A 20,183-nucleotide genomic window follows, 5' to 3' on the forward strand; every position below is an offset into this window, starting at 1 on the left:
TTCAATAACAGCATTATTTCCCGAGCTGTGCTGACCTCAGCCAGGAGGGGGTGGGGTGGGCACGCAGACGTTCTAGCCTGATAAAAAGCACTCTGTGTAAGTGGGGGTTTTGTTGTTAAACAAAACAACCACGCTCTGCCAGCCGCCACGTTCTGTGATGCAAGCCGCAGTGTGAAATGCATGGGGGGAAAACTGGGTGATGACTAGAAGGAAAAAGACAAAATACCCTGGGGGGAAAACAATCGGTAAGAGATGAAGAGAGCGTTACAGAGATTAAAGCCATCAAGAACGCTATGTGACCCCATCGTGTCCTTCTGAACCAGTTTTGGAGGAGGATGGGGACAAAGATTGTACCGCTAACAGCATTCGGGTGCATTGCATTGGTGCAGATTGTTAGACCCAGCTTCCTGCTGTCACCTGAAACAAGGATGTTCTTAACATAAGCTTAAGTTCAGAACCACTGAAAGAGTCCTGCAGTCTATGTTGAAGCATGTACAAACACACTTGTCTTGTGCTGTACTCTGGGTGAGACGTACCCCTGGCTTGATTGCAGGACTCTGCTGAAGCTATGTAAGAGAGCTTGAAGGTGATGGGGGGGTATGTGTGTCTTTTCAGCCCAGGTGCTGGCTTCCGGGAAGAAGAAGAAAGAGCTTCGTTATCGCAGCGTTATTTCTGACATCTTTGATGGCTCCATTCTCAGCCTGGTGCAATGCCTCACCTGCGACAGAGTGCGTCTCCTTACTGCCATTAATCAAGTAATAAAACAGCAGGGCCTGTTTGCTTCAACAAACCTCTCCTTGGGAAACAGAGCTGTTCCCAAATATTCTGGGATGCTAGGGTCCTACTAAAATGATCGCTTGTGTGTGAAGTCTACCAGACCTAGGAATATTCTGTGTCATTGTTTATGTGCCATACAGAATCTTGATCCTGTGTAGCTCAGTTAGCTTAGCCATTATGCATGTCCTACCATGGAGCTGGTCACAGCAAAGGGGGAATAAGGTGGAGGAGCCAATGAAATAGAGGGAGCTGGACAGGGCTTGGGGGGGCACTCTATGGAGAACTTGGCGCTCTGGCTGTAGGGAACACTAAGCGGTTAGGAAGGGGAGTGATCACACTTCTGTCACCCTGTTTGTGAGTGAGGAATAATTCTAGTGTAGACAAGACAAAACCATTTCAGCGCTGCTTCAGAGAGTGGGGCTGGGGCTGGGCCAGACACTTCTTTTTGATGGTGCTGAAAATGGCCTACTACTGTCAGCAACACTTCAGTTTCCTAGTGTAGATGGGCCCAAGTGATGCTAAAAGTTCCAGGCTGAGTATCTGCTCCTTTGCGTACACTAGAAGCCCAGATTTTTTTGCGTGTCCTCAGGTATCCACGACAGTGGAGACGTTCCAGGATCTGTCGCTGCCGATCCCTGGGAAGGAGGACTTAGCCAAGCTGCACTCCGCCATTTACCAAAATGTGCCTGCTAAGACGGGGGCCTGCGGGGACAATTACACCTCACAAGGCTGGATTGCCTTCATCATGGAGTACATCAGGAGGTGTGTTTCCCTTGCGTCCCCTTATGCAGTTTCTCGCCCTCCTTGGCTTTGCACTTGTCAGTTACTAGAAGGCAGTTACCCTTAAATGTAACAAGCTGATTGGTTCTTTACCGAAGGGAAATGGAGGAAAGAGAGACAAATATTGGACATACTTGCATAAAAAAATCTCTGTAAAGAATTAAGATCCATAGCCAGGGACCTGTATCTGTAAGATCCATAGCCAGGAACAGCTGTGCCAACCTCCTTCCTCGTTTAGTCCAACAAAACATATTTTCAATTGTGTTTAAAAAATAAACCGTGTTCAATAGTAATGGGCTGACTGTAAAACATCTGTGACTTGAAGGTGAAGGACATTGCAGGTCCTCACTGGTAAATTTCCTTCCAGGTGAGTTGGTTCCTTCAGCCATTTAATAATGTTCCTTTGTGGCTGCACTCTTTCCGGTGGAAGTCTCTGTCCGGGACCTGTCAGTGCCTTTCTTTACTTAACACTCTACAAGAGCGAAGGGTTAAGTCATAGATACTAAGGTCAGAAGGGACCATTATGATCATCTAGTCTGACCTCCTGCACAACGCAGGCCACAGAATTTCACCCACCCACTCCTGCGAAAAACCTCTCACCTATGTCTGAGCTATTGAAGTCCTCTACTCACCCACCACCTTGGCCCTTCTTGGCATGGGAGGTACCAGTAGCAACTCCAGTTCTGAGAAACAAACAGCACTTTCCCATAATGCTGTGGGATGCTGTTACTGTGTTCCTGAGCTGACCTTCCAGGCTCGATTCACATAAAGCAGCACGCCACCGGGGAATTTTAGAAGCCAAAGTGCATAGATCACCAGTACCATTCACATTTCTTTCTTGCATGACCCCTCCCTTCCACAGGTTTGTGGTGTCATGTATCCCCAGCTGGTTTTGGGGTCCCGTGGTCACACTGGAGGACTGTCTTGCTGCCTTTTTTGCTGCCGATGAGTTGAAAGGTGAGGTTGGGGAGGGCTGGCGTATATTGTCTTCTCTGACCACCCCCAAGGGAAGCTGTCGATAACCGTTCCAGATGCGTTTCTGGAACAAATCCAAGCTTCTGGCTGGGAAGTGCACTCCTTGTTTCAGCTTCCCTTGGGGGCAGGAATGAGCGTTCACCATCTGCTCAGGCAGGGTTTGCAGTTTGGAACCAGGGTGTGGTGGGCTCAGCAAAGAGCAGACATGATTGTCGTTCTCTTGTGTGTGCAGTGAGAGTCCGTAGCCCAATGTTCGTGCTACACAAGGACCGTCCTGGGCAGGAGGAACAAGTTGGGGTTGCCAGGCTCAAACGTTGCCAGGCTTGGGGGTGGGGTTGAGCCACTCATTTCCTGGATTGCTTGCGGGGTATTGTGTTTTCTAGTAAATCGTCTGGTTGATTGAATTTGTAACATTTGCCCTGGCTCCTCCTTCTGTTGTACTCAGGGAGGATAAATGGGCCTTTGGATACTACGCCAGACAGTGAGATGGAGCCAGTCCATGTACTGGCTGCAGCACCAGGGAGATCAAAGCAGGGACTGCGCTGTATGCTGGCGCTTTTGGACCCAGTCTGGGTCACATTCATCCTTCCTGCAGGGAGTGCCACTGAACCTGGGCTGGGGACTCCTTAGATGTTTCCCAGGGTCCTGGTCCCAACAGGTTGTTCCCTGGGGGCGCTGCAAGTGGGGGATGAGTTCTACAGGGCAGAAGTGTTCCAAGGAGACTCTCCCACAACTCTGCATGCCCAGCTGAGGTGTCCAGGTAACCTCAGTCCGATCCTTACGCCTAGGAGTGCTAGACTTGCATTTTGTGTTCGTGTAGGAGGTTCCTCACCAGGAGCCCTCACGGAGGGGGCAGAAGGAGGCTGTGTAGTTCTCTCTGCAGAACAGTCTCCTGTGTCATTAGCCTGGGATGGAGAGCAGAGGGACTGAACACATTTTGGCCCTGTCTTAATATGGGGAGTGGAAAGGAGGGTTTTGAGCATGTTTCCTCCCATCCCTGCTTTACCTGGGGAGAAGAGGCTGCTCCAGCCACACACTAACCACTGGTGGGAGGGCTAAGTGGATTCCCTTCCACCTCGGCAGACACCACCGCGTTGCATGCGTGGTGGCTGGCTGCCGTCTGTGCCATGTCTGTGTTGAGCTGGGGGTGGCAAAGAGAGTCCCGGCTAGGTCTGCTTTACCTCTACTAGGCAGGCACTTTACCCGGCTTCCGCACATGGGATGAGAGTTTTTCTCATCGGGGCTGCAGCCCCATGGCTCCTGCTGTCAGTAACGTTGCAATGCCTTTCTTTTCCCTCTCCAGGGGACAACATGTACAGCTGTGAACGGTGTAAAAAGTAAGTTTGTCCTCTCTATGTTGTGCTCTTTCCACTAACCTCTCTCTGCCCAAACTGACTGTCCTCTCCTGCCCCTGGCCGATTGTCCCCTCTGCTACTGGCCTGCTAAACTGGGAGTTGTTGAGTTCTAGGTTTCAAAGTGACCTTGAAAGCCCTGGTTCGGGGCCACTGGAGACCCTGGTGCTAGTGGGAGGAAAAGTGGTGGCTGTGGTAAGGGAAGGGAGTGAATTAGGGGCACTTAGGGGTTACTGAAGAGAATTGTAGGAGAATGGAGAGGTGAGGCCAGTGGCCTATGCTCTGATACATGGTGGGAGGCTGCTCTCACTAAAGTCCATTCCAGCTTTGCCATGGAGTTCAAAGGATTTGGGCCCAAAACGTGACCTGCCCAGTTAGCCTCGGGTCCCCATTCTTAGTTCTCATGGGGGACTTGTCCCTTTCTCTCTCAGACTGCGGAATGGCGTGAAATACTGCAAAGTTCTCCGGTTACCTGAGGTGAGTAGAGGCAGCTTGTTTTCCCTGTCTCCTTTCGTTGCCACTGTTAGTTGCGGGGTGGGAAGGGAAGAGTTGCTGAACCAAGAATTGAAAATAGCATTTTTTTGTTTTGCCTTAAGCAAAGTTCTATTTTATTAGCAGACCAGAAAGGGCCCAGTGACCTTCAATTGATGGGCCATCAACACCTCTGCCAGGTTATAGTGACCACAGCATGAGGAAATTCATGTAAAGATCCGGGGGTCGAGAGAGGAAACTGTATTTGATTTGGGTATCCATGGAAACATGCTTTTGTGCCCTCTCCCTCTGGTGCCCTAGATCCTGTGCATCCACTTGAAACGGTTCCGACACGAGGTCATGTATTCCTTCAAAATCAACAGCCACGTCTCCTTCCCACTGGAAGGACTGGACCTTCACCCCTTCCTGGCCAAGGAATGTGTCTCCCAGATCACCACCTACGATCTCTTGTCTGTCATCTGCCATCAGGGCACAGCAGGCAGTAAGTCCTCCTTTCCTGGCGTGTCTGTCCCTGAAATGCATGGGAACGAGATGGGTCTGATCTGTGTGTCTGGGAATAGCCTGGAGCTCTGAGCGCTGTATCCTGCTGCTGGTCTTTGGGCAGGGGCAGGGTATTAGGGTTTCACCGTGACCCTCCTCCCCAGGCGCTGCATGCAACTTGCCAAGCCTGTTTTGTAGTGGAGTTGGCTTTGATGCTGTCCAAGCTGCATGTTCCTACAAGGGTTTCCCAGTGAGACTTCAGGATCCTCTTTTTTAAACCTCCTCAGATTTCTTGTTGTCCCAGCCTGGTCCCAATGTCTGCAGTCTCCTCCTCCTTCCCTGTTGCCTACGAAGTAGCCCTTTCCAGGGCAGCCTAGAGCCCCATGCGGGTGCACGCAGCAATATGCAGTAGAAGGCTCACTCCTGCACTGCTAGGCTTCCTCAGGCTCTACCTGTTTCCGGCTGGAGTGGCGGATTGCTCAACATTCACAGATCTCCTGTGCCATCATGACAACCCTCCCACTGCGCTGGTTCAGACCCGTTTCCCAGCGAGGCCCCTGGAAGCGTTTTCTCTCATTCAGCAAAGGGAAACCTGTCCAGGAGGGTAGAACTGAATACATGGAAACGGGCGCTGCACCTGCAGCCCCCTTCCAACCTGACACAGCGCCAGAATCCATCCCTCGTGGCAGGCCTGCCATACTAAAATCTCTGCAACACACGGCTTTTCCCTTTGCTGGGCCAGCATCCCAGGGTTCATCTTCGCTCAGTCGCTGACATCATTCCAGGCCTGATTCTTCTTTCTGTATTGAGTCCCAGTGCTGTTACATTCCCTCTGCTACAGGTGGGCACTACATCGCGTACTGCCAGAACGTGATCAATGGCCAGTGGTATGAGTTTGACGATCAGTATGTCACTGAGGTCCATGAGACAGTGGTACAGAACGCAGAGGCCTATGTCCTGTTCTACAGGTGAGTGGGTACCCTGGCTGGAGTTGTCTGTCAGTGCTGTTAACATATAAAGGGGTCAGATGCCGGGGATTGCTTCACTTTCTCTCCCCTTTCCTCCTCAAGGAAGAGCAGCGAGGAGGCTGTGCGGGAGAGACAGAAGGTAGTGTCCCTTACCACCATGAAGGAACCCACCTTGCTCCAGTTCTATATCTCTCGAGAGTGGCTCAACAAATTCAACACCTTTGCGGAGCCTGGTCCCATTACTAACCACACGTTCCTGTGTGCACACGGAGGTGAGGGGAAGCGGCCAGGCATTCTGCATTGGGAATAGTAGCATTCACTCAGCAGTGGGAAGTTTCCGGCTGCACCTTTTGCTGGCCCACACATTGACACATCCGAATAAAAGCCCCAGCTCCACTCCCAGTATAACATGTACTGCAGTCGAATCTGCCACATTGGCAGAGACTTCAGCATGCTCAGGAACGTGACAGTTAGATCATTGTCCCGCTGATCAAGGGCCTGGAGGGACATGCTGTGCTGGGAGACCATCGCTTTCACTTCATCAGTTGTTTTCAAACAAGTATTTAGAAAGCTAATAGGGTGAAGGAGGTGAACTCTTGAGCAATGGGGCAGCTTCCGAAGGGAAGGGAAGGGTAAATGCAGCTGCGGGAGTGTAACAGGTTACTGGTTCTTTACCTGCACCTACTGCCACTTACTACTGCATTAGCAGCAAGGCTGGTGTTCAGTGTGTGTTTTGGGAGGGGTGGGGTGGGCTGATACCAGGAACCTTTATAGACTGGTAAAAGCTCACTCTGTCCTTCTCCCTGGGAGCATTTATAACCCTCTAGTCAAACCAAGAACTCTCCAAAAGCCAGTGAGCAGGAGTGGGGCCTGGCCTGAAGGCTTCAGCTGCCTTAGATCAATAATTGAGCTTTCCCCACTGAGAAAGCCCTGCCCCCTCCCCATCGCCTCCTTCCTTTCTTTGCCCCACTCCTCACCCACTGGCGAGAGGAGTGATACCTACCATCAATTTTTGGTCTTCCTCCATTGTTGGGGAACACACTGTTCCTTACTTAGTACCCAATTTAACTACCCCTCGTTCTGATTTGCAGGGATCCCGCCCAATAAATACCATTACATTGATGACCTGGTGGTGATTCTGCCGCAGACTGTGTGGGAGTATCTGTATAACAGGTGAGGAAAGCTGGCGTACTCCTCATTCCACAGTGCCTTGGAACAACTGAAGCTTTGTTGTGATTGAGAACAACGTAGACTTGCCAGGCCACATCCATAAGGTGTGGGATCCTGCCTTTGGCATTGGCCAGACATGGTGCTTCCCTCTAATACACCTAAGCAATTGTATATGCTGTTGCAATGCTGTTATAAGGTGGTGAGACTATTTCCTGATCTCTAGGGTGATTCTTATGCCCTCATTCTTGAGGGGGGATTTCCCTTTGGAGAGATGGAGCCTGGTAGTGTGTAATGTGAGAGCCCTTAATCTAGACAGCAAACGAGCTGTATTCTCCATTATCCCAGCAATCACAAAGGTGGGACCGTTCTGATCTACACCATGGAGGGCGGAGGCAAAGGTGTTCATTAAAATAACCAGGCCTAGTCACCTCTGGATACGGAGAGAAGTGTGAGAATCCACCCTATTTACTTGCAGGGCTCAGGGCAGTTAACCTCTTCCTTGCCATCCCAGTTCTCAGTTCCTCTTTCCTTCTCATCCTGGGCTCAGGTTCGGGGGCGGCCCTGCTGTGAACCATCTGTATGTGTGCTCGGTCTGCCAGGTGGAGATCGAAGCCCTGGCCAAACGCAGGAGGATTGAGATTGACACCTTCATTAAGGTGCGTGGGGAAAAGAGCTAGAGAAGGGAACCAAGGGCTGGGGTCAGAAGTGGAGACCCCACCACAGATGAGTGGGAGAGATCTCACCCCTCTGCCTCTCAGAACAAGATCTGCACCATGGCATGGAGATTTAACTCTGGGTTCCCTGTTGCACATGCATCAGTTGGGGCGAGGGTGATGCTTTGCATGGGGGCCTGAGGTTTGAGAGCAATCTAAGGACTTCCACATGCTTAGCAAGTGGGAGCAGGTGGATTGCTGTGGTGGTGCAATGGGGTGTGTGGTTACAGCTGAGTAATCCTGAAGAGTGGTGAAGTTTTTCCAACCTATACGGGAAAGCCCTATCGTAAACCTCAGCAGTGACGGAATATTTCCCTTCTCCTGTTCCTTGGCCTCCAGCTGAACAAGGCATTCCAGGCAGAGGAGTCTCCAAGTGTCATCTACTGTATCAGCATGCAATGGTTCCGTGAGTGGGAGTCTTTTGTCAAGGGGAAGGACAATGGTAAGGAGCCTGAGGACTCCGGAACCTGTTAGAGGTGGGGTGTACGGTGTACCTAAGCTTGCTTGTTTGTGTGTGTGTCTTCTGTAGGCAACGTACCTACTTAGCCTATAAATGAACCAACCAAAACTAGGCTAGCAAAGAAGGGGGAACGGCCTCTTCCCCCCAGCCACATTCAAGCTATTTCCCAGAGAGTCAACAAAAGAGCAATTTTACAGGAAAAGAAACTTCAAGGTTGGGGAGTGGGTTGAATCTCAGTGAAAATCCAGCCATTGAGATGGTAAGGACAGGACAGGGCATATCGAAATCCCATTTAAGTACAACATGCCACATTATTCAAGTGCTTGTGCCTGGTTTCTTAGGGTGGCAAAGTCGAGAGGAAAACAGAGAGGGTATGTCTACACTGCAGTGGGAGCCAAGGTTAGTACAACTTGAGGTAGCAGATCCTGGGGGTTTTAACATGGGGCTTGAGCGTCCACGCTCCTTTATAACCCCAGGTTAGGAATTGTTGAATCCTGGGTCCCAACCTGGGGCTTCAGTGCCTACACTGCATGACATGGGCCCAAGTCCAACCACTCCTATCCTAGACTTCCTAGTGCCCTCCCAAAATGTGGCCACTCTAGCCCTTTGTTTGTGGTACAGTGCGGGAAAACTTCACAGTCCGGAGGATGAAGAAAGTCTGTGTGAGACTGTGGAATATTTTTGGAAGACTCCTAGAGCATGAGTCCAGTAGGGTTGCTTCTACACTGCAAAGCAACAGGGCTTGAACCCTAGGTCCTGGCTTGACTCAAGCTCAGACCCTCCACCTCTGTTGGGTCCTGGGAACCTGGGTCTGAGCCCTGGGTTAGTGCAATTTGTGTGTAGAAGGAAGGGGGTGAGGTTTGAGCATGAGTTTGAACCTTGGGGCTTACATGGCAGTGTAGACCTACCCAGTGAGGATCTGGCTTCCTGAAGCTCTTTAAGACTCTTCTTAAAGGTTGGAGTTGCATACTGTCACTTGCTGTGAGGGCTAGTGCGATCTTTTGGAGGAATCCAGACTTGAATCTCTCTTTTTGGGGTTAGTAGGGAACACAGCTTGTCTGGGGGAATCCTGTGTTACTCCACAGTTCTAGAATACAGTTCTGCATTTATGATGCTTTTCACCTGAGGCTCAGAAGTGGGCAAGTTACAATCCCCTTTTGATACACAGGGAAATTGAAGCACAGGGAGGATGAGAATTGTCCAAGGCAACACCGGAGTCAGTGGTAGAGTAGCAGCAGTTCTGACTCCCAGTCCCCGGTTTTGACCATGCTGCCCAAATTCTCTCACTACAGTGGCCTCCTTTAGTCCTCAGAGAGCAAGATGGATCAGTGCCACCTCTTAGTCAGCCTGGGGCTCACTGCAAGATGACGTCAAGTGCTGCCTCCCATCCAGGAGTCGACTGTGTTAACTCTGATGCACTGCCTGCCTGGGAGAGCAGGGGTGAGATAGGCCTCAGGAAGGGAACCTGGAAGTCTTGGCCATGGGTTGCGTTTGGCACTGCCATACATCAGATCTCCCTCCATGAACAGCCTGTTACAGCACGTGGGGCCATTTCAGTCTATGTGAGGTAGCTACACTCCACGAGCCCTTCGTCTGTTTTCTCCTGTGGTGAAAGGGCATGTCTCTGTTTTGGGAGGATCTGGAGTGTACCAGCGCAGACCGACCTAGCCCCATGGAGCTGGGGCTTGCCTCTCGTTTCCGACTGCCTTGAGGTCTCCTTGCTTTTCAGAAGTCCAGGCTCCTGCTGCTGAATGAGATGTTGCCTGGGCTGGTGCCAGAATGTTACTGGTCTTTGAGGTTCGGTGTCTCCTAGCTTGTTCTGTGACTAGTGCCTTCCGCAGCAGACAGCTGAGGAGAAGCTTTGTTTCAGTGCTGTGTATTGGTTGTCAGTGCCCTGCTTTTTAGATCTCTGGAGCTCTCAGATAATCGCTGTCCTGGACGCCAGCTACTGCAAAGTATCTTTGCATTTGATTTCCATCATACACAACCAAAGCTCTTTGCTATTCTGTTTAGTGTGATCGTTGGGGCAAAATCCTCTTCTTGCTCCTCCCCCAGCCCCAGCTGGGCTTCCAACTGCTCAGACTAGCAGTGGAGGGGGAGAAGCAGGAATCTGGCTCCCTGATATACATCCTTTCTTACAGAGCCTCCCGGACCAATTGACAACAGCAGGATTGCACTCACAAAAGGAGGTGGACACGTGCAGGTGAAGCAGGGTAAGGCTCATGCTTGTGTGTGTGTGTGTGTGTGTTGCTGTCCCTTTGGGGGACTGGTCCTGTGGGGAAGGGGCTTGGAAACTTCCTTTTTCCATTTGTCATTGATTGTCACTCTGCCTGTGCTCAACACAAAGCCTGATGGTTGGCTGATCTCCTTGTGCTGACTCCCAGATCTGCCATTCCCTGTCTATTTGGGCTTGCCTCTGCCATCTCCTTCTGTATCTCCCACTGGCTTTTCAGACTCCCTCTTTCCTCTCATTCTCTCTGTCCCCCTAGCCGCCTCCACCATCCTCCCTCGTATCCAGGCTTGCAGCTTCTGTCTCATCTTCCTCATCACTTTCCATTCCCAGCTTCCCTGCCATGGTCCAGGTTCTTGCAAAATCCACGTGCTTTTCTCCATCTCAGGTGCTAGAAGCTTTGTTCACACCTTGATCATCTCGTGCCTCCACCCTTGCCGCTGCCTCTGTCTGCATGTCTTGTCTGGCTCCCTAGTATGTAAAACATATCGCAGCTGAAATCCTCTTCCTCTCTTGCTACCGTGACTGTGTCACCTGCCCCTCTGATTCCCTGCACAGACTCCCCTCGTCTTCTGCATCACCTCCAAGTTTAGAGTTCCTCCACATCTGTGAGCCAGCTTCCATCCCTGCTCTCACTCCTGGGGCCTACATACCTTTACTCAATGCCCTTTTTAGATCCCTGCCTCATCTCCCGGTCTCCTTCCATGCTGACCATGTGCTTAGAACTCCCTTCCTTTCCTAGCTGGCCAAACCTCATTCACTTAATTAACTTCTTCTGACTGCACTTTTCCTCAAGTACAGCTTAAAGTCAGTCTGCACTGAGGGTGGGACCTTCCTCCTGTGCATCAAAGGGGCCTGAATGGGTCTGACTGTGTGTCGTTTCAGACTGATTGCTCATTGAAGTAGGGACCTACCCGTTAGCACTGTGCAGACGGACAATGCTCGATACATAACATGATCACTGGTCTGAAAGACAGTCAAAAAGCTCCTGAGGAAGAAATTGTAGCCTGATAAACTTGAAAACCTGCTTAGAGTGCATGGTCCCACTGTCCAGGAAAGCCTAGAGCTGCTGGGGTCAGTGGGTATTTGGTTATCATGTGCTGTGCCCCTTCAGGCCGTCCCTTCCTGGTTGCACATGAGAAAGATGGGCTGATAACGTGGTCCTCTTTGGTGAAGGACATAGATTCAGTGTGAGCCCTGTCACACGTGGGCAGTGCTTTAAGGTGAAGTGGTGAGGTGTGCCCTGCATTGCTTTTCAATTCCTCATGGGAAACAAGAAATGTGGCAACTTCCTGGAGCCATGAAGGGTGTCACCCTTCTGTGTCAGGTGAGCTGCTGATGGCTCACTTTTGCCTTCACCAGTAGGTGGCACTACACACCACTGCTCTGGGACGAGGAGGAGGAGATCATGTTGGCTACAAGACACAGAGGTTTATAGCTCCCTCGGTCCATAGTGAACCTTACAGTGAGCGTTCCTTGCCGGGCACTGCCCAGCCATTCGGACAACTGGCCTTCACCCTGGCTTAGTGTATTTTTGCAAGTACAACTCCTCTCTCACTGAAGGAGTTTTTTAAAGTCACATTTTCACCTGCCTCACTGTTCCTCGCTATCTGAGCAAGGGGAGAGATTCCCTTCCTCGCATAGCTCCCAGCTGCAACACTGTTCCCCACCCCAGCACGGCTTGCTCAGGCTTGAGCAGTAAACGGAGACCCAGTTGCATTTCGTTGTTGCTGCTGCTGTGCTTTTCAGGAGCTGATTATGGGCAGATTTCTGAGGAGACGTGGATTTACTTGAACACGCTGTATGGAGGAGGGCCGGAGATCCCTGTCCGCCAGAACGTCGCGCAGGTGCAGGAACTGGAGAGCCTGCACGGGGAACAGAAGATAGAGGCCGAGACGCGGGCTGTGTGAGCCGCGCTGCACCAAGCGGTAGAGGTATGCGATTGCAGCCCTGTGTGTCTGGAAAAGCGGGGGATCGTTGGACTGAAGAACAAGGGACATAGTCCACCTCAGAGAACTAGAGAGGAGATTTTCCTTCTGGGGGTGGAGGTGCCCCCAGGGGCATAAGCTTGCTCCATTGTCCTTGTATAACAATGTAAAACCTCATGCAGACTCTAGGCTTGGCTATAAGGATGCGGCTGGTCAGAAGAAACGTACCATAACCCAGCTCCTGCACACCCTCCGTGCATAAGGCTGTGGTGGGGAGACCGTCTCGAAACAAAACTTCCGTGGAAAGAAGTTTGGCCTGAACCTCCTGCTGCTTTGGCTGCTCTCAAGAGTAGCCCAAGTCTGCCTTCGGTGAGTTGAATCTCTGCTCCTTTGCAGGTGGCGCTTGGCCCTAACTTCGCTCCTCCGGAGCAGTTCTGAGCACTTTTTTTGGAAGTCAAATGTATAAAGAAGAGACATTGTTTTGTTCACAGTGAGTAACGTTGCGCCTAGAGAAACCCGAGCTTGTTTGAAGCTGGTTAAAGCCACAAGGGCTTGTAGCCTTTGTTTTGTTCTGCTGGTGCACAAGTGACAAGCGTCCTCCACGATTTGCTCTTGTTCTAGTTCTTGCAGCCCCAATTACAGCAGAGAGACCATTTCTCGTCCACTGTCAGCCATGTGTTTGAGACCCCGTGCTGCCTGCATCTGCGTTCAGCGGTTCTGCGTGTTCTTGGTGAAGAAGGTGGGAAGTCGAGTAGCAGCTCCACACTGGCTTCCCACTGTGCCATTTCCATTTGTGCTAGCTCCCGGTAGCCTTGTAGCTGTGGACAAGTACCAGGCATGCAGGGCTCTGTTACGAGTTGCTTAAAATCAAAGGTGTTAACCAGTCAGACTCCATTCGAGTGGTGGAGGCTGGACAGAGGTCAGTTCTGCAGCAAGTGCCAAGGGTCTTGGTTTGGCCTAGATTATGTTTCCCTGCCTCTGTTTCACAGCTACAGAATGTAACATCTCCATATTCTGCTCTCCAAACACTGCTGCCCGGCCCAGCCCTGCACCCATGGGCCTGAGGAGAGGGGAAGGGCCTATTAGGAGTGAGGGAGAACCTCTAAGCCAAGCCATTCACTTGCAAGAAGCCTGGTGTTAACCCACCTGTGCCAAAATGTCCGTCTTTTGACTTACACTAAATCTTTTCCAGTCCCACTGGGGAAGGCGCCTGGCTGAACAGTCCCTAGCTGTGCGGGTGACCTCACTGAACCAAGCTGCCTGCAAACGAGCATCCAGACTCCCACATGCAATGCAGTGCTGAGCTTGCTCTAGCTTTCTAGGGCAGATCTTGTTTGGTATGTACAGTGGCTCATTTAATGAATGGGAATACCTTGCACCCCAACCTCCTGCTGCTAATTCAGCCGCCAAGCAATGGGGTGGGATGGAGGGGCAGGGGGCGGGATGAACGGAGAATGGCAAGCACCATTTTTCATGTCTAAGCTGCTTTTCAAAATGACTGATCTGGATTTAGCAGTTGGCCCCACTGTAAATCAGTCAGGTGGCTGCAAAATCCAGCATGGCTCTGGGAAGGGCTCTGCAAGCCCTTGAGTGAGACACACTGAGTGTAGGGCAGAACGAGGCTGGCATGGCTTATCTGGCCAGCTCGAGTGTGCCTGGACCAGCCTCGCAGGGTGTCTCGGAGGAGAGCCATGCTGCATGGTCACAGTGGCGCTGGTGGTAGGAACAGAATGAATTCACCTCATCAGCCCAGGTCCAGCGTCTGACTGTGGCCTTGGGAAGCCCACACACTCCTAGCATAAAAGATGAACAAAGGTGGATGGGGGCTGCTGTTTGTCTCACTGCAGGGAAGTGAAACTAGGTGGGGGGAGGGAGTTCCTGAAAGGGGGCCTTCACAGGTTTTTAGACCAAATGTTTGCTGCAAACAGCAAGTTCTTGTTTAAAAATATTTTTTCCTGTAACTGGTTTAATGTGTTTCTTTTACTGTCTTGGTTACCTGGATCCTTGTCTATACCCAGCCAGGCAGCAGAGGGGGTCAGAGAACGAGCCATTGTTGGATTTCTCAGTGTTTTAAGCTGTTTTTTGTTAGCTGCTGCAGCCAGCATTGAATCTATTGTGGAGCCTCTAGGGCTGCATGTTGTATCTTGTGTCTGTGTTGTCTAGAGGATGCTGTACAGATTGTAATTACACTCCCGTGCTCAAGTATTACACTTTGTGCTGAGGCTGTGTTACAATAAATACACGTGCATTCAACAAGTTGCATGACTGCTGCCTATGCGTGCATGAGGCCTGTCTAAGTTGTACACAGCTGATGGTGGTGGTGAGAGTCCAGGTTTCCTGCTGCCAAGAGTCCCTGCCTTGACAAACGCTTCTAAACACCAGCTGGCTTTAGCAGTGTGATCCACTGAATCGTGATGGCACTTGGATTCTGTCATCTACCAGAATGCTCTTTAGTGGTACTTATTCAAGCAAGGGCACTTGTGTCTTTCAGACTAACTTGGAACTGCTTCTCAGAAAGGCTCTGTGTATTAATGATCTCTCTTTCATGCACCAGTGCACCAAAATAGATCAGGAACACATTCTCAGCTCCTGGCTTCTTTCTTGGACAGTCTCATTAGCTGGATCTCTGCTGTCCTATTGGCAGGACAGTGCGTTCCCTGTTCATAATTGCTAAGGGAGTGCTTGCAGAAACTAGCACTGCCCGGTGAGTTGATTCCCATTTTGGAGCTAGGGATACAGCTTGGGTGGCTGACCTACCATTGTGAAGTGCTTAGAGAGCTATGGCTGAGAAGCAGAATATAAGTGCACCGTGCTCTAAAACACTCCCAGCAGTGTGGGTATAAAGTGAGAGAGAGTGGTCCCAGGACTGCACAGCAGGCCAAGTATTACTCCTTCCAGCCTTTAGACTGAGCACAGAGGGTTCTGTAGAAATGGATCATCTTTTGGAGAAATGCTGTTAACTCTCATTCTGCCCATGTGCTACACCCAGTACAGAGTGGAGCTTTGTCTCCTTGAGCACTACAAAATTCATGTTTAAATTTAAACTCGTAATCCTACAGAACTGCGGAGGGTATTTTCTGGAGTAAAGAGGTGGCGACTGACCCATTGGAGCTGGTGGTATACAGGCTGAGGCTGAAAACACTGTACAGCTGCCTTGCCACTGTGAAAAGTTTGTTTTCAGTTGTGCTCTGCTTGGTATGGCCGCACAGTATTAGAAACAGTTCCAAACAAACTCCAGACTGCTCCTTAGAGGAAGGCTTAAACTAAGAGCCTTCTAGTGCTGGAAAGATCATTACATGAGACTGTACAGAGTAAACTGTAAGTGTCCCAGCAGCAGCATTCTGGAAGCCTGTAGACATTGCTTTACTGCTGATAGAAGGGAGCATTTCACAGCCTGAAATATTTAGGAGGAAAATGCTTCTGCAGTTGAAGTAGGCACAAAACTGTAGCTACTTGAAACAAACTGTACAGTACTGGCCAATCCTGGGCTGTAAATGTGACACACAGATAAATACCCTAGGAGTTAATCTTGGCAGATATGAATGTGAATTGCACCCCAGTAATGCCAAATAGTCTCATCCTATAGAGAACGGGGCTGTATCTTCTGAGTTAGATTCTTCTTGGCTGGGGCTCACACAGTGCTACAGAGGAGAGGGAGTGCAAGGGTGGCTTTATCATCTTTGTGCTCTTTCAATCGAGCTTGTTTCCTGGCATCAATTAGAGGAGCCTAAAATTGCACTAAATTTCACCAGCTGCCAGTGGCTCCAAGAATTGATAATGGCAGCTGGGGATCCAGCACCATGAAGAGAAGGCTGGAGCCCGTCCCTCCTGCAGATGGTAGCTATAGGGGTTGCATAATTACCGCTCTTTGTGACTGGAGAGCTCTACCCTGGGATAATCCTCCTTCCCACCTCTGTGTTGGTGGCACGGTGCGGCGCAGCCGCCTGGATCTAGTCTACATAAGCATTGTGGTACCACCAGCCTGTGTCTGCTCGTCTTAGCGGTAAACCTGAATGGCTCAAATATGTTGTTTTCACTTTAGAGTAGCACTAATCAAAAGTAAAACTGCTGAACTTGCTTGAGCCAGAAGTGTCCTAATAACTGGATCTAGTGTGTAGTTGGTAAGGAAAAAACAGCTTTTTGTCTTCCAACTCAGCCACCCTTCCAAAACTCATAACCAGAAAATGAACTTTGTTCTGTAGTTGCTAACATTACTAGACAGTTTGTGACCTTCTAAAAGATGTAATCAGGATGTATTTCCCTTTCTTGTGATTAGATTGTTTCTAGACAAACATCTCCATTGGTGCGTGAACAAAACCCTTACACTTCCTACTTACAACAAAACTCAAAGCTACATTGTGCAGCCATCCTTGACTTTAGACCTGGTGTGTGATCAAAGTTCTGATACTCTTGTAGCAGATATCTGAAAAATTATTGGGCCAAAGCCGTCACTGCTACCTGTAGCAGAGCTGGCTTGGGAGCTGTTCTTCAGCGTGACACGGTTTGTCCATTTGATCCAAACCACCTCTGACTTTCCTCATGGCCAGTTCCCCCTCTTGCTAGACAGTCTTCCCCGTTTTTTCCTGCTATCCAATTCAGTGTGGCCTGCACAAGGTGAGGGTAAAGAGAAGGCTCTGTTCATTTATTGTATGGACTAACAGCCCTTCCATTAAAAGCTCTCCAGTCAGCTGATATGATGTTTCTTCTTTCCTGGCTCTTACCCGCGTGTATTAAACAGGGTAACAAACCCATCCTCTCTGCTGCTAAGTGGCAAGGCTTTCTAGAGGCAGTTTTTAGCCCATCATTAGCAGCTGCAACGCCTCCCCTACACACACACTCCCTGTCCAATGCCTCCCTGATGCTATTCAGCCTATGAAAATAAAAGAGGATCTTTAAATGTGTGACTATTGTTTATTGCTCTGCTTGTAGCTTGGCTTGAGCTCTGTGCCTTTTCAGGTCCTCATTATGACCCTTGCTCCATTTCTCTAATAATGAAGGAGAACAAAGGTGCAGCTCTGACCATTCCTTCCTGCTGCCTTCCACATTCCTGGCTGTAAGAACAGCCGCTGTCGTTTTATGGTCTCTTGTTGACGGCACCTGACCCTATCTACTGGATGATGATAATAAATAAATATCACTGACCTCTGGTTGGCCAGGGCTCCTTGGTGCTGCTGACAAACAAAAACAGCTGAACTTCTAAAAGTAACAGAGGAGTCCAGCTGTAAATAAAGGTCTGGACTCTTAAAAAAATAAGTCAACAGCTGGCTGCGTTGGGCAGATGCTATTACTCCCTCCTCCGTTTGCAACGATGAGCCCGATGCTGCTACTCAGCTTCGCTCTGCATGTGAGCTATGTAATAGCAAAGCTCCTTGGCTCCTGGAGGAGGTTGATTTCAGTGCACAGGGGCGAGTGGCAGCGGTAACGGAAAGCCTGCAAGGAGCTACTCAGTTTTATGGTGAATGATGCAGTGAGCAGTAGCAGATTCAAGTTATGAAGAGGAAACAGGAGCAAAGGATGTTTCAGGCTGGTATCCTCAAGCCAAGGAAAATCTTAAAGTAGACAACTTGATCCGGGCTACAGCTGAAAGGCCACTAGCATTTCAAAGTCAGCTGGGGTGGCCTGTATAGCTCAACCTTTAATTCACCAGCAGAATTAATTCACAATTAATTCACAATTGCCAGAAATACTGCTGCTTTACATCAGGCATAAATATTTGCTACCACATAGTTGGGGGAGATTTCTTCTCTCTCTATTCAGGGGCTAGTCGTCCCTGCTCTTACATTCCCTGTACAGAGATCTAGCATGCACTGCCCTGTGTTTTGTACAGTAACAGAGGTTAACATCTTAAATTCAAGGCTGTTTCTCTGAAGCAGTGATAGGGAAACTACTTGCAGAAGGGGGAACCAGCAGTCCAGATGCTAGAAGATCATGTTCTAGTTACCAGCAGCTGAGCTCATCTTCAAAAAGAAGTTAAGAGGGTGGAGTGATCCTACCTTGAACACATTATTGCCGTTTCCACTAGCTCCTTCCATACAAAAGTCATTAAAATGTGAAGTTTGTAAATCAAGAGCTGGTTTGTACTCATGCACCCTTAACTCTGCCCCTTATGTGTATGCATTACAAGACCATCTTCATGTCAGCACAGGCCCCTCTTCTGTATTCAGTGTGACTCATGAATGTGCAGTTAGTGCAGCAGCTTTATTTTTATTTTTTATCCTCACATACTGGCCTCCCTTGTCTTCTCTACTGTGTACCGTGCAAGCTCTGAATTCAGTGAGGCAGGGGCCCTGTGGACTCCTGCCACTTAACACCTCACCTCCATCTCATCCATTATACCCCCTTCAAATTCTAGAGTGAATAAGGCAGCACCTTTCTGGACCCAGCTTTATTTACCATCCAACCTGTGCATGGAATGAGGCCAGGGCTTTTATGGGGAAAAATACGCTCTGCTTGTGTAAATGAAGCGTGCACAGCAATGTAGCTGCACAAGTGGGCAGAGTTAAAGATGCACAGGCAGTGTAGAAATATACAGATTTTTGAGTCACTTTGCAGCCATAACAGGCTTAATGGTTTTTGGATGGAATTTCGTTGTTTTTAAAAGGAAAATGATCAAAAATTCCACCATGTGACGGATTGTACCGTACACAAAGAGGCAAGGGCAGCTGGGGCCTGAGATTGGATTCCTGCTTGCTTCCACTTACACCAGTCCAATTTCTATCCCATAAATACTCACATCATAAAACTTATTCCACTCACCCTTCTTTCCCACATGTGCAAATTCAGTGCTGAGAGATCCTCCATTCAGTGGCAATGTCCATACAGTTACAGATGCACAGGCTATGGCAGCAGAGCAGTGACAAGTTTAGTTCTGTTCTATATAAACTAGTGTTCACGTGCAAAGTACCTTTTCCAGACCTTCAAAGCAGTTAAATCAACCAGACTTTTCACTGGGCCGCTGAAAGGCACAGCTATGCCTCAGTGCCTATGGGCCAGATTTCTAAAGGTATTCGGGCATGGTCGCGCCTAACTGCTTCAGGAGTTGAAATTTTGGAAATGAGATGTAGGCTCCTAAATCAGGTAGGTATTGCAAGGCTCAGTGTAGCCATGCCTCATACCTTTAAACATCTGTCCCTGTCGAATTTCAAGTATGATGGGATAGCTTACTTTTGCCAATTAATTGATCTTTGACTATTAGCGGTAAATACGCCCAATGACCTGTAATGGATGCTAGATAGGGTGGGATCTGAGTTACTCCAGAGAATTCTTTCCTGGGTGTCTGGCTGGTGAGTCTTGCCCACATGCTCAGGGTTTAGCTGATCGCCATACTTGGGGTCGGGAAGGAATTTTCTTCCAGGGCAGATTGGCAAGAGGCCCTGGGGGTTTTTCACCTTCCTCTGTAGCGTGGGGCACAGGTCACTTGCTGGAGGATTCTCTGCACCTTGAAGTCTTTAAACCACGATTTGAGGACTTCAGTAGCTCAGACATAGGTCAGGGGTTTGTTCCAGGAATGGGTGGGTGAGATTCTGTGGCCTGGGTTGTGCAGGTCAGACTAGACGATCATAATGGTCCCTTCTGACCTTAAAGTCTATGAGTCTATGAAGTTCTCAGCATCTGCCACTTAAAAAAAAAAAAAAAAAAAAAGGAGGTATGCAAACAAACATTTTTCCGACCAGCATAACTGTAGTTTTCCTCTTCTCAAATGACTGAACGGTTTCTGCAAGCTTCCCAAAATCCCCATTCTAAGACTGATAGCTATACAAATTCCAGCCCAAAAGGTAAAAGTTTGACAAAGTATCAGCTTCTCCAACTGACCCACTGGAGAGAAAACATTTAAGCCATCTTCATCCTAGGCAATGTT

General features: G+C 49.4%; 1 protein-coding gene across 8 annotated transcripts in view; it reads left to right on the forward strand.

The window, feature by feature from the left end:
• USP20 (ubiquitin specific peptidase 20) overlaps positions 1-14,581 on the forward strand; it is a 37,698-nt gene extending 23,117 nt beyond the window's left edge. For 7 of the 8 annotated variants that reach the window (XM_075120631.1, XM_075120630.1, XM_075120634.1 and 4 more), the window contains 14 exons: positions 616-755; positions 1,367-1,539; positions 2,420-2,514; positions 3,836-3,869; positions 4,316-4,361; positions 4,677-4,857; positions 5,698-5,824; positions 5,927-6,096; positions 6,916-6,997; positions 7,542-7,650; positions 8,047-8,149; positions 10,309-10,380; positions 12,147-12,331; positions 12,722-14,581. In XM_075120631.1, coding sequence (XP_074976732.1) covers positions 616-755; positions 1,367-1,539; positions 2,420-2,514; positions 3,836-3,869; positions 4,316-4,361; positions 4,677-4,857; positions 5,698-5,824; positions 5,927-6,096; positions 6,916-6,997; positions 7,542-7,650; positions 8,047-8,149; positions 10,309-10,380; positions 12,147-12,307 — 1,493 coding nt within the window. In that variant the 3' untranslated portion in view covers positions 12,308-12,331; positions 12,722-14,581. The remainder of the gene's footprint in view (positions 1-615; positions 756-1,366; positions 1,540-2,419; positions 2,515-3,835; positions 3,870-4,315; positions 4,362-4,676; positions 4,858-5,697; positions 5,825-5,926; positions 6,097-6,915; positions 6,998-7,541; positions 7,651-8,046; positions 8,150-10,308; positions 10,381-12,146; positions 12,332-12,721) is intronic. The other variant, XM_075120635.1, reaches the window with a different exon arrangement.
• Positions 14,582-20,183: the final 5,602 nt, after the last annotated feature.

Source organism: Caretta caretta, chromosome 16 (genome assembly GCF_965140235.1).
Source record: "Caretta caretta isolate rCarCar2 chromosome 16, rCarCar1.hap1, whole genome shotgun sequence".
In the NCBI taxonomy this organism is placed as follows: domain Eukaryota; kingdom Metazoa; phylum Chordata; order Testudines; family Cheloniidae; genus Caretta; species Caretta caretta.